At 50.4% G+C, this 16,110-nt stretch overlaps 1 protein-coding gene across 1 annotated transcript; it reads right to left on the minus strand.

Annotated features, from left to right (window-relative positions):
* Positions 1-215: 215 nt before the first annotated feature.
* LOC121788579 (bax inhibitor 1-like) lies at positions 216-1,171 on the minus strand. The gene has a single exon (XM_042187230.1). It carries the CDS (start codon positions 1,117-1,119, stop codon positions 373-375), a length of 747 nt encoding a protein of 248 aa, XP_042043164.1. The 5' UTR covers positions 1,120-1,171; the 3' UTR covers positions 216-372.
* Positions 1,172-16,110: the final 14,939 nt, after the last annotated feature.

A 16,110-nucleotide genomic window follows, 5' to 3' on the forward strand; every position in this document is an offset into this window, starting at 1 on the left:
CAGAATCGGAGGGGGCGGAATATATAGTATTAGCTTGATTTAGTGCATACATGGCTATTCTTTTCGTTGTTCGGGGCGACGCCGGAGGCAAACGGAGGGGGCAGACATGGTAATTTTACATCCCGATAAGGGGAAAATAGTCGCACGGACCGCCCCCAGGTTTAGGGTTTTTTTTTTTTTTTTTTTTTTTTTTTTTCACAAGCAAACATAATCCATCATCAAAAGTCAAGTGCCCATAGACCATTTCAATGTAGTGGACGCAGAACTAAGTTATAACCTAATATTACCAACCAAAAAAGCAAACACCAAGTTTTATAGACAAGTGTTATTTCCAAGAAGAACTGTTCAGCTTCTCTCCAATTTTGGGATAACTCAGTTCCTCCTCTTCTTCTTCTTTTCTTCTTTCTCAGATGCATTCTTCAACATAATGATAAGAACTCGTACAAAGACAACAACAAAATCAGTAAACAAGGTAAGAGAATGATTCACATAGTCCAGGTCTCCTAAGTGTGCTTTCTCAATTATATCCTGGGTATCAACTACGATGTAGCCCACAAACACCAAGAGTCCAAAATACAACTCAAATTTGAATAGAGCCATGGAACCACCGAAAATTGAGGAAGCAAAGTGCAACCAAAGTAGGATGGAGAGCCCGGAAGAAAGCAGACCACCAAGGTACAAGTACTCTCTACGTCTAGCAACCATTGCAGCTCCAGAAAAACAACCAAAGGCCAGAGAACAACCAACAAAAGCACTAATCAAGATGCTTGTGTCAAATTCAATGGCCAGTTCAACCAGAGGACCAATTGAGGCTCCTTCAAGGAGCGCAGCTGCCATGAGAAGGGAGACTTTCTTTTTCTCTTGGTGAAATGGGGTAGCTAGCAGCCAAAAGATACAGCCCATGCATCCAAGAGAAGTGAGAGTTCCACCCATGTTCCAAAGAATGTGGAGATAAACCCCAACTGCTGATGCCAACAATGCACAACATAGAGAGAGATACACCTGTTTAAGATGTGTTTGAACAACGGGAGAAATCTGGCGGAAATTCTTGAGCGAATCATAACTCCATCTGTTACGAGAGGAGGATTGCGAATCGAAGAAGGAAGAAAATGAATCCATTGATTTAGCTTATCTTTGTCTTGATAGAGTCGTTGTTTTTTGATCTGATGAAATAAATTGCCCCCAGGTTTCCAGGTTTAGGGTTTAGGGTTTTTTTTTTTTTTTTTTTTTTAAATTAACTTCATATATTTATATCATATATATGAAGGAGGAAATTACAAATCAACTCCTATAACAAGGAGGAAAGACAAATTACGCCACCCAGGATTCGAACTTGAGACCTCCCCAGGATGGACGCGATATCCAGCACCCTTTACCGCTAGGCCAAGGGGCTTTTTTTTTTTTTTTTTTTTTTTTTTTTTTTAAATTAACTTGGTTTTGGGTTTTTTTTTTTTTTTTTTTTTTTTTTTTTTTTTTTTTCCTTCAAACACCATCACGGCGGGGGGTTAAGGCGGACCCCCAACCTGTATATATCAAAAATCACCAAAAGAACATACATCAGACGAGCCCAAAAGTGACTCGGTCCGCACGAGAGATACAAAACACAAGAGCTAACAAAGCTACTATGGTATCCCCACAGACCGGGTACTAACCATCTAACTAAAGAGAGAATAAACATAACAAAGCTATACATCATAAACGGACAAGGATGATGGCCAAAAGCGGGCCAAATCCAAAGGAAATAAAAAAACCATAAATCAAAACCACAAACCAAGTGAAGTAGTCATCCATCTCGATATCTGAATCTGAAGTTCGGATAGCCCAACTGGTCCATCCTGACGAGCGACTTCAAATACCGAGGCGCTGAATCCGCATCGAAGAAGGTGATGGCAGGGGTCTGGACCCCCCTACCTGCCAAAAAGTCTGCTGGTCGGTTGCCCTCTCGAAAGATGTGAGAGAACATGAACTGTATCTGTGCGAGTAAAGTACGAATGCGGGCCATGTGATGTCTCACATCCGCTGCTCCTCTGCGTCCTGAAGTGAACACCGCGACCACTGCTGCCGCATCCATCTCGACCCAGACATGCGAGGAGAACTGCATAGCCAGTGTCAGCCCGTGAAGAAGAGCTAATAGCTCCGCCTCGAAGGCCGACCCAGCTGCGAGAGGCGTACAAAAGGCCCCCAGGAGAGAACCGTCTGAGCCCCGAACCACTCCCCCACCGCCTGCCTGTCCCGTCGAGCTAGTAAAGGCCCCGTCGGTGTTCAGCTTCACCCAAGGATCGTCGGGTGGATGCCAAAGCACTTGCAGGGACCTCAGAACTCGCCGGCGAGGAGGAGCCAAAGGCATGAAGTCAACGGTCGGGGTGCAACCGCGCCAATGAAGGGGGACTAGCACACCCGCCGCCACCAAGATCCGCAGGTGCCGAACAACCTGCCAAATAACATGTGAAGAACGAAAAGAAATGCCGCAATGCTTGCAGCTATTCCTCTCCGTCCAGATAAACCAGTATACCAAACAGGGAATGATGAAACTAATGTGCAAGGCGGTGGCCCTGTGAGAGGACCTCCACCAAAAACCTAATCTAAGTGCAATGTCAGTGCACGTGTGAATGTGTGTGCTGATGTAAGGGAACCAGCCATCAAAGTAATCCCAAACCGATCTCGCCAGAGGACTCGACACAAACAAATGCTGAAACGACTCGACTGAAATAGAAGCGACACAACAGAGACACTTGGATGCAAGAGAGATACCACGGGCCTGAACATAACACTCAACAGGGAGCCTCTGGAGGAGGAGGCGCCAGATGAAGACAGAGATGGTAGGGGTCAGCCCAGCATTCCAAACCATGCGAAGTCCGAAATGTCTAGGGGACCGTGTCCGGATGAGCTCCCAAGCTGAGGCCGTCGAGAACTCGCCATCGCCAGTGAGGCTCCATCGCATCACATCCCGCCTGCCCACCTCAATCGGAACAGCCCTGATAAGATCCAACACATGCAAAGGCACACCATACAAAGCCAGATAATCATGCAGTTTTTCAACATGCCAAGTATGATCATGCCAAAATCTAGAGACCTCAGCGGCAGGAAGATCAGTCCCGGGCGGACAATAGGTCCTAAGGGGGAGAACCCCGACCCACACGTCGTCCCAGAAACTAATCCGCCCTTCGCCTAGGGACCACCTAATGAGACCATGAACCTGACCTCTAATGTCCGTGAGACGATGCCAAATAGGACTATCATGCACAGAGTAAGGAGAAATGAAAGCACGACCAGCATGGAAACAATACTTGCGCATGGTGAACTGCGCCCAAAGTGAATCCTGCGTGAGAAATCTCCACCAGAGCTTGATGCTGAAAGCTTTGACGACCTCGCGGAAACGACGGATGCCGAGGCCTCCCTCATCCAACGGCAGACAAATCTTCTTCTTCCAGCTAACCCAGTGAATCTTCCTCTGCTCCCCAACCGTGCCCCAAAAGAACCGGGCCAAGATCTGCTCCAACTCCCTCATCCAATACTGATACGTCTTCAGGACCTGGAAGATGTGAAGAGGGATGGTTACAAGGGTGCTCTTGATCAGAGCGAGGCGCCCTCCAAGAGAAAGATGTCTGTGAGACCAGCTGTGAATCCGGTCCACCATCTTCTGTCGGATATCTAAAAGGTAGCCGGCCTTCAGCCCCCCCTTATAGATAGGGACACCGAGGTAGGTGAAAGGGAGGAATCCCTGCTGGAATCCACTCGCCTCTGCCACCTCAGCCGCCCAAGCGTCGAACTTCTCAAAGAGGTAGAAATGACTCTTTCCCCTGTTCACCATCTGACCCGACACGGCAGAATAGTGCTCGAGACAATGAACCAGCCTCTCCACGGACTGTCTGTGCGCCCTGACAAAGATGATAACGTCATCGGCATAAGACAAATGGGATATGGCCGGCGCGCGCCTAGCACATCTATACTCCATATCGGGATGTGTGTCCACAAGCCTGTTCAAGCTCCTCGAAAGATAATCTGCAGCAAGCACGAACAGCGACGGCGATAACGGATCTCCTTGGCGAAGTCCCCTCGTAGACTGAAAGAAACCTGCCGGAGCCCCGTTCACGAGCACTGAGAACCAGCAAGAAGAGATGCATCGATCCACCATACTCACCCACCCCGGCGGGAATCCCATCCTCTCAAGCACCAGGAGGAGGAAAGGCCACTGCACTCGATCATAGGCCTTAGCCATATCTAGCTTGAGGGCCAGATTAGGCGACTTTGCCTTCTGAATGAGCGACCTGCCGATATCGTGAATCAATTCCTGAGCCAAGAGCACATTATCACTAAGCAAGCGACCCTTTACAAAACCGCTCTGGTTCGGCGCCACAACCTGAGGAAGCAGCGGCGCCAAACGCGATGTCAAGATCTTGGAGATGATCTTGTTGGTCACGTTGCAAAGGCTGATCGGCCTGTACTCTGCCCAGGTCGCCGGGCTTGCCTTCTTCGGCAAGAGAATGATGGTCGTGGCCGTGAAGCTGCGGGGCATGGGAGCTCCTGAGAAGAAGTCCGCCACCGCTGCCACCACCTCTGCTCCTACGATGTCCCAACAGTGCTGGAAGAAAAGAGACGAGAAGCCATCCGGTCCCGAGGCGCTGTCCCCACTGATGCCAAAGACCGCCGCCCTCACCTCATCATAGTCAGGAACTGCACAGAGGCCCTCGCGGTCGATGGAGTCTGGGAGACCGCGCAAGAGATCAAGGTCCGGCTGCTCCAAGTGCTCAACGTCTGATGTGAGAAGCCGCTGGAAGTAGTCAACCGCCGACTGTCTGATGTCCTCCTCCGACGTGAGTGTCTGTCCTCCTGCCTGAATGGCGTGAATCCGGGACTTCACCCGCTTCTGTCGCACCCACCCATGGAAGAATTTGGAGTTCCTTTCGCCTTCTACCGCCCACCGAATGGCAGCCTTCTGCTTCCAGAAATCCTCCTCCATCCTAGTGCGGAGTACGTAGAGGGCGGTGCAACGGCTAAGCTCACTCCTGTGGGCTCCTGTCGGGTCCCCGTCGTAAGCCGCCTGCGCAGCGGCAACCGCCTTCTCTGCCTCCCTCAGCTTTTCAAAGATGTTCCCAAAGACCTCCCTGTTCCAACCCTTGAGAAAACCCTTAACTCTGCTGAGTTTGAACTGAAGATTAAGCATGCCGAAGAAGCCCGTCTCCGCCGTCCACACTCTGGCAATCTCATCCCTGAAAGTGTGATGCCTAACCCACATGTTCTGAAACCTAAACGAAGGCCTCGGAATCTGAGCCGTGAGCTGGCACCGCACAAGCAAAGGGGCATGATCTGAAGAGATCCTAGGCAAATGAGTCACCCTGGTAGCCGCAAAGGCGGTCGTCCAGTGCTCCCCGAGAAGAACTCTGTCCAATCTCTCCCAGAGCCCACTCCTCGTCCATGTGAACGGTGGGCCATCAAAGCCTGGGTCCAGAAGCTGGCAGTCTGCTACGGCGTCGGCGAAGTCCATCATCTCTCCGTGCCTGTCTGTCGTGCTGCCCTGTCTCTCTTCCTCCAACAAGAAGATGTTGAAGTCACCACCAACAAGCCAAGGGGCCCCGTCAGTAGCTAGAGAGATGTCCCTGAGCTTATTCCACAGATCGTATCTCCCCTCCCTCGAGCACTTAGCGTACACTACGGAGAGATAGATTGAAAAAGGGAATATCGCAGCAGAAACTCGGACGTGAAGGACCTGCTCAGAGTCATCAATGACCTCGACCTGCCAGTCCCTGTGAGAGAAGATCCAAATCTTGCCGTTTGTGTTCGAACACCTAAACTGCAACCCAAATCGCCTACTAAAGAAAGAAGGCTGGGGATCCGTCTGGGGCTCAAGCACCGCGGCAAACAAAACATTGTACATATCGATAATATTCTTGAAAGTGCCCTGGGTAGCAGTGTTCGCTATCCCCTGGGCATTCCAGATCATGAAGTGAGAAGACATGGGAAACTCAGTAGGCTCCCGAGGCCGAAAGCCTCGCCTTCTTCGATGAACCCTCTGCGGGAGGGGAAGTGGGTCCAATGTACTGCAGCACCGGATCGTCGGATTCAAGCCTCGTGTTCGGTACCTCACAAATCATATGATCCTGGTGGTCATCGCTGTCTACCTCAACCTCGGCCTCATCCGAGGGAAAATCCTCCAAAGCCCCGAACATGTTATCACCGTGCACAACCATAGCTAGAGGTCCGTATCCGAAACCGCGTGTAATAGAAGGCGATCTGGACCTAGAGGCCCGCTCTCTCCCTGACGAGGAATCATCCCCCTCAAAACCCTTTCGTCCCTCCCCATCTGACCCTGTCTTCACCGAGGTGGCTGTCACCTGCATCTTCTCTCGGCGCCTTTCTCGTTTCCTCTCGTAATAAGCTGCGCTCCTGTTGTTCTTCTTCTTCTTAGGCACAACGAAGCCGTCGTCCCATGCAACCTGTGAGCCCTCTGCGGCTGCTGAAGAAGGCCCGGGGTGTAAGTCGGGGCCAGGGGCCGGCTCTCTGATCACGAAGCCGTGTTTGTGCCTCTCCTGACGCAATGGCTGTCCAACCTCCGGGGTAGGCCTCTCTGTAGGCTGGTACCTCGGGCCCTGAGGCTGTCTACTAGGGCCTGCCTGATGCGACTCTCCCTCTTTGTTGGGAGGAGGCCGGTTCTGTGAGGTCGGCCTTTGGGAGTAGTCCCTCTTGGGAGGCATAGGCCGCCTCCCAGATGCATAGCATGTCGACGCCGAGTGACCTACATGCTTGCATTCAGAGCAATATAGAGGGATCTTGTCCCATTTCACCTTCAACGTGACATGTTTCCCGGCAATGTTGACATCTATCTCCTCAGGGATGGGACGTGACAAATCGACCTCGACACAAATGCGTGCAAAAGAAACACGAGATCTAGTGATTGTGGCCCTATCTACTTGCACGGGTTTACCGAGCATCTCACCAATAGCAATTAGGGACGACTCTTCAAAAAGATGCACAGGCAACGCAAGTATGTTACACCAAATAGCAACAATGGGGATTTCAAAGAAAGGGTCAAAGTCAGGGGTCCATTTAAACACACGCATCGGATGGTGCTCGACATACCAAACAGGAGAGTTATTCGGTCCATTAAGCAACTTGACATAATCACGCATATCAGACAATTGAATAAAAATATGCTTCGCATTTAAGAAATTCCAAGACATAGCACCAACAAGTTTTAAATTACCTAATGCTTTCTGAATTTGGTGGGCAGGGGGGATGGAGTGTGAGAATTTGCCGACGATGGCAGGTCCTAAACGGCCTGCGAGAAGAGAAGTCTCATTAGCCGAAAAAAATAAACAAGGTTTACCTTCGACAATGCGGACTTCGCCTCTTTTATCCGCCTTTTCTCGGTCCAAAAGAATTGGACCCTCTGCCGGCTGCCCCTTCTTTAGTACATCAGCCATAGACTTCCCAAAAAAAATGTGTGATTGGTCTTCATTGATTTTAGCCAACGAGGACAGTCCCTCCTTAGAACTTTCCCCATGCATTCCTTTGTCCAAGTAGGCTTTTTTACCCAGCAAATCAGCCCAAGGTTGAGGAGGAGAGTTACCAATATTGGCAGCGGAAATCAGAGTATGTGTGTGATGAACTGCCGGAGAAGAAGCAGCTGCAGGTGCTGTAGAAACTGGCCGAGAGTTGTCAGCGACAGTCGGGGCTGCTGGGGTCAGAATTGCAGCCGCTGAATTGCTTTGAAAGGCGCTGCCTCCGGTGACCCCGGTGTGTATAAGGCCGGTTTGTTCAAGTGGGGGAAATTCCGACATATTTTCGTCGTCAAAAACTGGTGGGAAAGGGCGTTGCAGCAGAGCCTTCTGGACAGTCTGAAGAGGCTGCTTGCTGGCTGGAAAATTATTTTTGTGGGCAGTTTGTGGTTCGGAACTCCCGGCAAAGAGGGATGCCGCAAGCTCTCTTCCAGCCACCACAAAGTCAGGCTGAGTTTTGGAACGGTGGGTTGATTTTGAGGATTTGTTATTTGAGGCAGAGGCTGAAGGTTTCGGTAACTTTGAGGGGGAATGTTGCTGCACATTTTTTTTTTTGGAAAGGTGAGACTTGGTTTGGGCTGGAGAAAGCGAGAGATTAGGCTGCTGGGTTGTGGGTTGGGCTGGTGGGGAAGTATGTTTGGGCTGCTGGGAGTTGTGAACAGGTGGAGGGTTCAAAGGGGAAGTGTTTGTATTGGGCTGGAGGGGAAAGTTTGATGGGGTCGAAAAAAAAGGATTTGTGGAAGGCCCAAAAGGGAGACTAACCTGGGCTGACGGAATTGAGGCAGAGCCCAACAGCAGAGGCCCGTTTTGGTGGTCCAGCAAGGTATCCTGCAGCACCAGGGTTCGATTCTCGGCCAGGTCAAGGGAAGCAGCAGCCTCCCCATCCATTTTCTCATGCTCGACAGACAGCAGCCGCTCCATACCCAACAAAGTGGAGTTGTTACCTTGATTCTTGGAGCCTCTCAAAGATTGTGATGCCTTTTCATTTAATGCTTGTATATTCCCCATGCAAAGAGGCATGGAGACGTGCAAGGAGTTGTTGGTAGGACTGCATGGAGGCTGTTCAATCAGTCCAGAAAAAGCGACGGCTTCTCCATTCCCTGATGATGAACCACCTCCCATCCCAAGATTCTCGTACGTCTGGTCATCCCCCTCACCTACGAACGTGTCTACAGACAAGCAAGCAGCAGTAAACGACCGAGCACTGTACTCTTCGGCCTCTTCACTCGTCGTCGCCGGCAAGATCGGCGGAAGGAACCCTTCTTCAAAATGACCGTTTTTCTCATCAATGATTCGCTGATCTTCCAATTCTTTCAGATATTCCTCTTCATCATCTAATAAGTCATCATCTTCAAGCTCTTCAGCCGACATTGAGTGATCGGAGACGTTCAAAGTCGCCCCGACGGTGAACTCCGAAATAGGTTGGAAACCCACATTTCGCGTGGCAGATAAGTCTTGTTCAGGCTCTGCATGAGCATGTCCTTCAAAAACAGAGACCAGCCGTTGGAGGGAAGACGCCTGGCACCTTGGCGGCCGGTCCGCCATTGACGGCGAAACCGAGCTTTTTCGGCGACCACGAACGACCTCCGAATCACAGTCAAAACTCATCGCCTTCTTCCAAACATGATCAGGAACCTCATCCTTCCCAAAGAAACTGTTGGTTTTACTGTCAAAGAGCAGGAACGGCTCCGGCGGCATTTCCGCCATTGCCGCAAAGCTTCGGGTTGGCGGCGGCGGCCACCCAAAAGCACCAGAAACACGATCAGATTCACAGAGATGAACCTGCAAGAACAGACGACACGACGACACGCCAAGACACGACGACTGACGGTGGACAACCGCCGGAAATCGACCGAAGAAGACGACCGGAAAAAGTTTTCCGGCGACAGAAACTAAAAACGGCCAGAATCCGGCCAAAAAACACGACGGAAACGAAAACAAAAATGGTAGAACCGTAGCAAGGACTCAAACGAACAAGATGAACGGAAAAAAACTAAACGAAAGACTCTAAAATTGGCGAAATCGGACTTGGAAATTTTTTGGGCTAGAGAGCATTGTGTGTTTTTAGTGTGTGTGATTTGCATGCAAGGGCATGAATCTTGGATGGTTTAGGGTTTAGGGTTAAGGGTTTTTTTTTTTTTTTTTTTTTTTTTTTTTTAAATTAACTTCATATATTTATATCATATATATGAAGGAGGAAATTACAAATCAACTCATTACAAATCAACTCCTATAACAAGGAGGAAAGACAAATTACGCCACCTAGGGTTCGAACTCGAGACCTCCAGGATGGACGCGGTATCCAGCACCCTTTACCGCTAGGCCAAGGGGCTTGGATGGTTTTTTTTTTTTTTTTTTCCTTCAAACACCATCACGGCGGGGGGTTAAGGCGGACCCCCAACCTGTATATATCAAAAATCACCAAAAGAACATACATCAGACGAGCCCAAAAGTGACTCGGTCCGCACGAGAGATACAAAACACAAGAGCTAACAAAGCTACTATGGTATCCCCACAGACCGGGTACTAACCATCTAACTAAAGAGAGAATAAACATAACAAAGCTATACATCATAAAAAGGACAAGGATGATGGCCAAAAGCGGGCCAAATCCAAAGGAAATCAAAAAAACCATAAATCAAAACCTCGAACCAAGTGAAGTAGTCATCCATCTCGATATCTGAATCTGAAGTTCGGATAGCCCAACTGGTCCATCCTGACGAGCGACTTCAAATACCGAGGCGCTGAATCCGCATCAAAGAAGGTGATGGCAGGGGTCTGGACCCCCCTACCTGCCAAAAAGTCTGCTGGTCGGTTGCCCTCTCGAAAGATGTGAGAGAACATGAACTGTATCTGTGCGAGCAAAGTACGAATGCGAGCCATGTGATGTCTCACATCCGCTGCTCCTCTGCGTCCTGAAGCGAACACCGCGACCACTGCTGCCGCATCCATCTCGACCCAGACATGCGAGGAGAACTGCATAGCCAGTGTCAGCCCGTGAAGAAGAGCTAATAGCTCCGCCTCGAAGGCCGACCCAGCTGCGAGAGGCGTACAAAAGGCACCCAAGAGAGAACCGTCTGAGCCCCGAACCACTCCCCCACCGCCTGCCTGTCCCGTCGAGCTAGTAAAGGCCCCGTCGGTGTTCAGCTTCACCCAAGGATCGTCGGGTGGATGCCAAAGCACTTGCAGGGACCTCAGAACTCGCCGGCGAGGAGGAGCCAAAGGCATGAAGTCAACGGCCGGGGTGCAACCGCGCCAATGAAGGGGGACTAGCACACCCGCCGCCACCAAGATCCGCAGGTGCCGAACAACCTGCCAAATAACATGTGAAGAACGAAAAGAAATGCCGCGATGCTTGCAGCTATTCCTCTCCGTCCAGATAAACCAGTATACCAAACAGGGAATGATGAAACTAATGTGCAAGGCGGTGGCCCTGTGAGAGGACCTCCACCAAAAACCTAATCTAAGTGCAATGTCAGTGCACGTGTGAATGTGTGTGCTGATGTAAGGGAACCAGCCATCAAAGTAATCCCAAACCGATCTCGCCAGAGGACTCGACACAAACAAATGCTGAAACGACTCGACTGAAATAGAAGAGACACAACAGAGACACTTGGATGCAAGAGAGATACCACGGGCCTGAACATAACACTCAACAGGGAGCCTGTGGAGGAGGAGGCGCCAGATGAAGACAGAGATGGTATGGGTCAGCCCAGCATTCCAAACCATGCGAAGTCCGAAATGTCTAGGGGACCGTGTCCGAATGAGCTCCCAGGCTGAGGCCGTCGAGAACTCGCCATCGCCAGTGAGGCTCCATCGCATCACATCCCGCCTGCCCACCTCAATCGGGACAGCCCTGATAAGATCCAACACATGCAAAGGCACACCATACAAAGCCAGATAATCATGCAGTTTTTCAACATGCCAAGTATGATCATGCCAGAACCTAGAAACCTCAGCAGCAGGAAGATCAGTCCCGGGCGGACAATAGGTCCTAAGGGGGAGATCCCCGACCCACACGTCATCCCAGAAACTAATCCGCCCTTCGCCTAGGGACCACCTAATGAGACCATGAACCTGACCCCTAATGTCCGTGAGACGATGCCAGATAGGACTATCATGCACAGAGTAAGGAGAAATGAAAGCACGACCTGCATGGAAGCAATACTTGCGCATGGTGAACTGCGCCCAAAGTGAATCCTGCGCGAGAAATCTCCACCAGAGCTTGATGCTGAAAGCTTTGACGACCTCGCGGAAACGACGGATGCCGAGGCCTCCCTCATCCAACGGCAGGCAAATCTTCTTCTTCCAACTAACCCAGTGGATCTTCCTCTGCTCCCCAACTGTGCCCCAAAAGAACCGGGCCAAGATCTGCTCCAACTCTCTCATCCAGTACTGATACGGCTTCAGAACCTGGAAGATGTGAAGAGGGATGGTGACAAGGGTGCTCTTGATCAGAGCGAGGCGCCCTCCAAGAGAAAGATGTCTGTGAGACCAGCTGTGAATCCGGTCCACCATCTTCTGTCGGATATCTAAAAGGTAGCCGGCCTTCAGCCCCCCCTTATAGATAGGGACACCAAGGTAAGTGAAAGGGAGGAATCCCTGCTGGAATCCACTCGCCTCTGCCACCTCAGCGGCCCAAGCGTCGAACTTCTCAAAGAGGTAGAAATGACTCTTTCCCCTGTTCACCATCTGACCCGACACGGCAGAATAGTGCTCGAGACAATGAACCAGCCTCTCCACGGACTGTCTGTGCGCCCTGACAAAAATGATAACGTCATCGGCATAAGACAAATGGGATATGGCCGGCGCGCGCCTAGCATATCTATACTCCATATCGGGATATGTGTCAACCAGCCTGTTCAAGCTCCTCGAAAGATAATCAGCAGCAAGCACGAACAGCGACGGCGATAACGGATCTCCCTGGCGAAGTCCCCTCGTAGACTGAAAGAAACCTGCCGGAGCCCCGTTCACTAGCACTGAGAACCAGCAAGAAGAGATGCATCGATCGACCATACTCACCCACCCCGGCGGGAATCCCATCCTCTCAAGCACCAGGAGGAGGAAAGGCCACTGCACTCGATCATAGGCCTTAGCCATATCTAGCTTAAGGGCCAGATTAGGCGACTTTGCCTTCTGAATGAGCGACCTGCCGATATCGTGAATCAATTCCTGAGCCAAGAGCACATTATCACTAAGCAAGCGACCCTTTACAAAACCGCTCTGGTTCGGCGCCACAACCTGAGGAAGCAGCGGCGCCAAACGCGATGTCAAGATCTTGGAGATGAACTTGTTGGTCACGTTGCAAAGGCTGATCGGCCTGTACTCTGCCCAGGTCGCCGGGCTTGCCTTCTTCGGCAAGAGAATGATGGTCGTGGCCGTGAAGCTGCGAGGCATGGGAGCTCCTAAGAAGAAGTCCGCCACTGCTGCCACCACCTCTGCTCCTACGATGTCCCAACAGTGCTGGAAGAAAAGAGACGAGAAGCCATCCGGTCCCGAGGCGCTGTCCCCACTGATGCCAAAGACCGCCGCCCTCACCTCATCGTAGTCGGGAACTGCACAGAGGCCATCGCGGTCCACGGAGTCTGGGAGACCGCGCAAGAGGTCAAGGTCCGGCTGCTCCAAGTGCTCAACGTCTGACGTGAGAAGCCGCTGGAAGTAGTCAACCGCCGACTGTCTGATGTCCTCCTCCGACGTGAGAGTCTGTCCTCCTGCCTGAATGGCGTGAATCCGGGACTTCACCCGCTTCTGTCGCACCCACCCGTGGAAGAATTTGGAGTTCCTTTCGCCTTCTGCCGCCCACCGAATGGCAGCCTTCTGCTTCCAGAAATCCTCCTCCATCCTAGTGCGGAGTACGTAGAGGGCGGTGCAGCGGCTAAGCTCACTCCTGTGGGCTCCTGTCGGGTCCCCGTCGTAAGCCGCCTGCGCAGCGGCAACCGCCTCCTCTGCCTCCCTCAGCTTTTCAAAGATGTTCCCAAAGACCTCCCTGTTCCATCCCTTGAGAAAACCCTTAACTCTGCTGAGTTTGAACTGAAGATTAAGCATGCCGAAGAAGCCCGTCTCCGCCGTCCACACTCTGGCAATCTCATCCCTGAAAGTGTGATGCCGAACCCACATGTTCTGAAACCTAAACGAAGGCCTCGGAATCTGAGCCGTGAGCTGGCACCGCACTAGCAAAGGGGCATGATCTGAGGAGATCCTAGGCAAATGAGTCACCCTAGTAGCCGCAAAGGCGGTCGTCCAGTGCTCCCCAAGAAGAACTCTGTCCAATCTCTCCCAGAGCCCACTCCTCGTCCATGTAAACGGTGGGCCATCAAAGCCTGGGTCCAGTAGCTGGCAGTCTGCTACGGCGTCGGCGAAGTCCATCATTTCTCTGTGCCTGTCTGTCGAGCTGCCCTGTCTCTCTTTCTCCAACAAGAAGATGTTGAAGTCACCACCAACAAGCCAGGGGGCGCCGTCAGTGGCTAGAGAGATGTCCCTGAGCTTATTCCACAGATCGTATCTCCCCTCCCTCGAGCACTTAGCGTACACTACGGAGAGATAGATTGAAAAAGGGAATATCGCAGCAGAAACTCGGACGTGAAGGACCTGCTCAGAGTCGTCAATGACCTCGACCTGCCAGTCCCTGTGAGAGAAGATCCAAATCTTACCGTTTGTGTTCGAACACCTAAACTGCAACCCAAATCGCCTACTAAAGAAAGAAGGCCGGGGATCCGTCTGGGGCTCAAGCACTGCGGCAAACAAAACACTATACATATCGATCATATTTTTGAAAGTGCCCTGGGTAGTAGCGTTCGCTATCCCCTGGGCATTCCAGATCATGAAGTGAGAAGACATGGGAAACTCAGTAGGCTCCCGAGGCCGAAAGCCTCGCCTTCTTCGATGAACCCTCTGCGGGATGGTTTAGGGTTTTTTTTTTTTTTTTTTTTTTTAAAATTAACTTCATATATTTATATCATATATATGAAGGAGGAAATTACAAATCAACTCCTATAACAAGGAGGAAAGACAAATTACGTCACCCAGGGTTCGAACTCGAGACCTCCAGGATGGACGCGGTATCCAGCACCCTTTACCGCTAGGCCAAGGGGCTTGGATGCGGGATGGTTTAGGGTTTAGGGTTTAGGGTTTTAGGGTTTAGGGTTTTTTTTTTTTTTTTTTTTTTAATGGAGGATCGACGATGGTTCCCCATCTACCCTCCGATGTGACTCGGACCCCCGACCTAACAGTTGGAGGTGAAGCGTCTTACCCCGTAGGTGCGCTTCGTTGTCATTCTGGGCCCACAGGCCCAAGGAGAAATTAATCCCCAAATCTGCACTTCCTAGGATTCGAACCTGCGACCTCCTAGGAAGTGAAAGCTCCCTGATATCAACTCCCAAGCCACTAGAGCAGCTTGGTTGGATGTTTTAGGGTTTAGGGTTTAGGGTTTTTTTTTTTTTTTTTTTTTTTTTTTTTTTTTAAAATTAACTTCATATATTTATATCATATATATGAAGGACGAAATTACAAATCAACTCCTATAACAAGGAGGAAATACAAATTGCGCCTCCCAGGGTTCGAACTCGAGACCTCTAGGATGGACGCGGTATCCAGCGCCCTTTACCGCTAGGCCAAGGGGCTTGGATGGTTTAGGGTTTAGGGTTTAGGGTTTAGAGTTTAGGGTATAGGGTTTTTTTTTTTTTTTTTAAATTAACTTCATATATTTATATGAAGGAGGAAATTACAAATCAACTCCTATAACAAGGAGGAAAGACAGATTACGCCACCCAGGGTTCGAACTCGAGACCTTCAGGATGTACGCGGTATCCAGCACCCTTTACCACTAGGCCAAGGGGCTTGGATGGTTTAGGGTTTAGGGTTATTTTTTTTTTTTTTTTTTTTTTCTAGCAAACGTACTAATAAAGCACATAATAACTTGGGCGATGACCAAGGAGTGGTCAAGCCCAAAGGAAATACAAGAAATACATATCAAAATCCATAACAAATATAAAAACTCATCCATCTCGATATCTGAATCTGAAGTTCGGATAGCCCAGCTGGTCCATCCTCACAAGCGACTTCAAGTACCGAGGCGCTGTATCTGAATCATAGTAAGTGATGGCAGGGGTCTGGACCCCCCTACCTGCAAGAAAATCTGCTGCCCGGTTACCCTCTCGGTTTAGGGTTCAGGGTTTTTTTTTTTTTTTTTTTTAGGAGGATCGACGATGGTTCCCCATCTACCCTCCGATGTGACTCGGACCCCCGACCTAACAGTTGGAGGTGAAGCGTCTTACCCCGTAGGTGCGCTTCGTTGTCATTCTGGGCCCACAGGCCCAAGGAGAAATTAATCCCCAAATCTGCACTTCCTAGGATTCGAACCTGCGACCTCCTAGGAAGTGAAAGCTCCCTGATATCAACTCCCAAGCCACTAGAGCAGCTTGGTTGGATGGTTTAGGGTTCAGGGTTTAGGGTTTTTTTTTTCCTCAAACACCATCACGGCGGGGGATTAAGGCGGACCCCCAACCTGTATATATCAAAAATCACCAAAAGAACATACATCAGACGAGCCCAAAAGTGACTCGGTCCGCACGCGAGATACAAAACACAAGAGCTAACAAAGCTACTATGGTATCCC

The sequence above is a fragment of the Salvia splendens genome, unplaced genomic scaffold, assembly GCF_004379255.2.
Source record: "Salvia splendens isolate huo1 unplaced genomic scaffold, SspV2 ctg1083, whole genome shotgun sequence".
Classification (NCBI taxonomy): Eukaryota; Viridiplantae; Streptophyta; class Magnoliopsida; order Lamiales; family Lamiaceae; genus Salvia; species Salvia splendens.

Bases quoted from the DNA above. Each gene is read 5' to 3' on its own strand.
- LOC121788579 (XM_042187230.1), bottom strand. From the start codon at position 1,119: ATGGATTCATTTTCTTCCTTCTTCGATTCGCAATCCTCCTCTCGTAAC.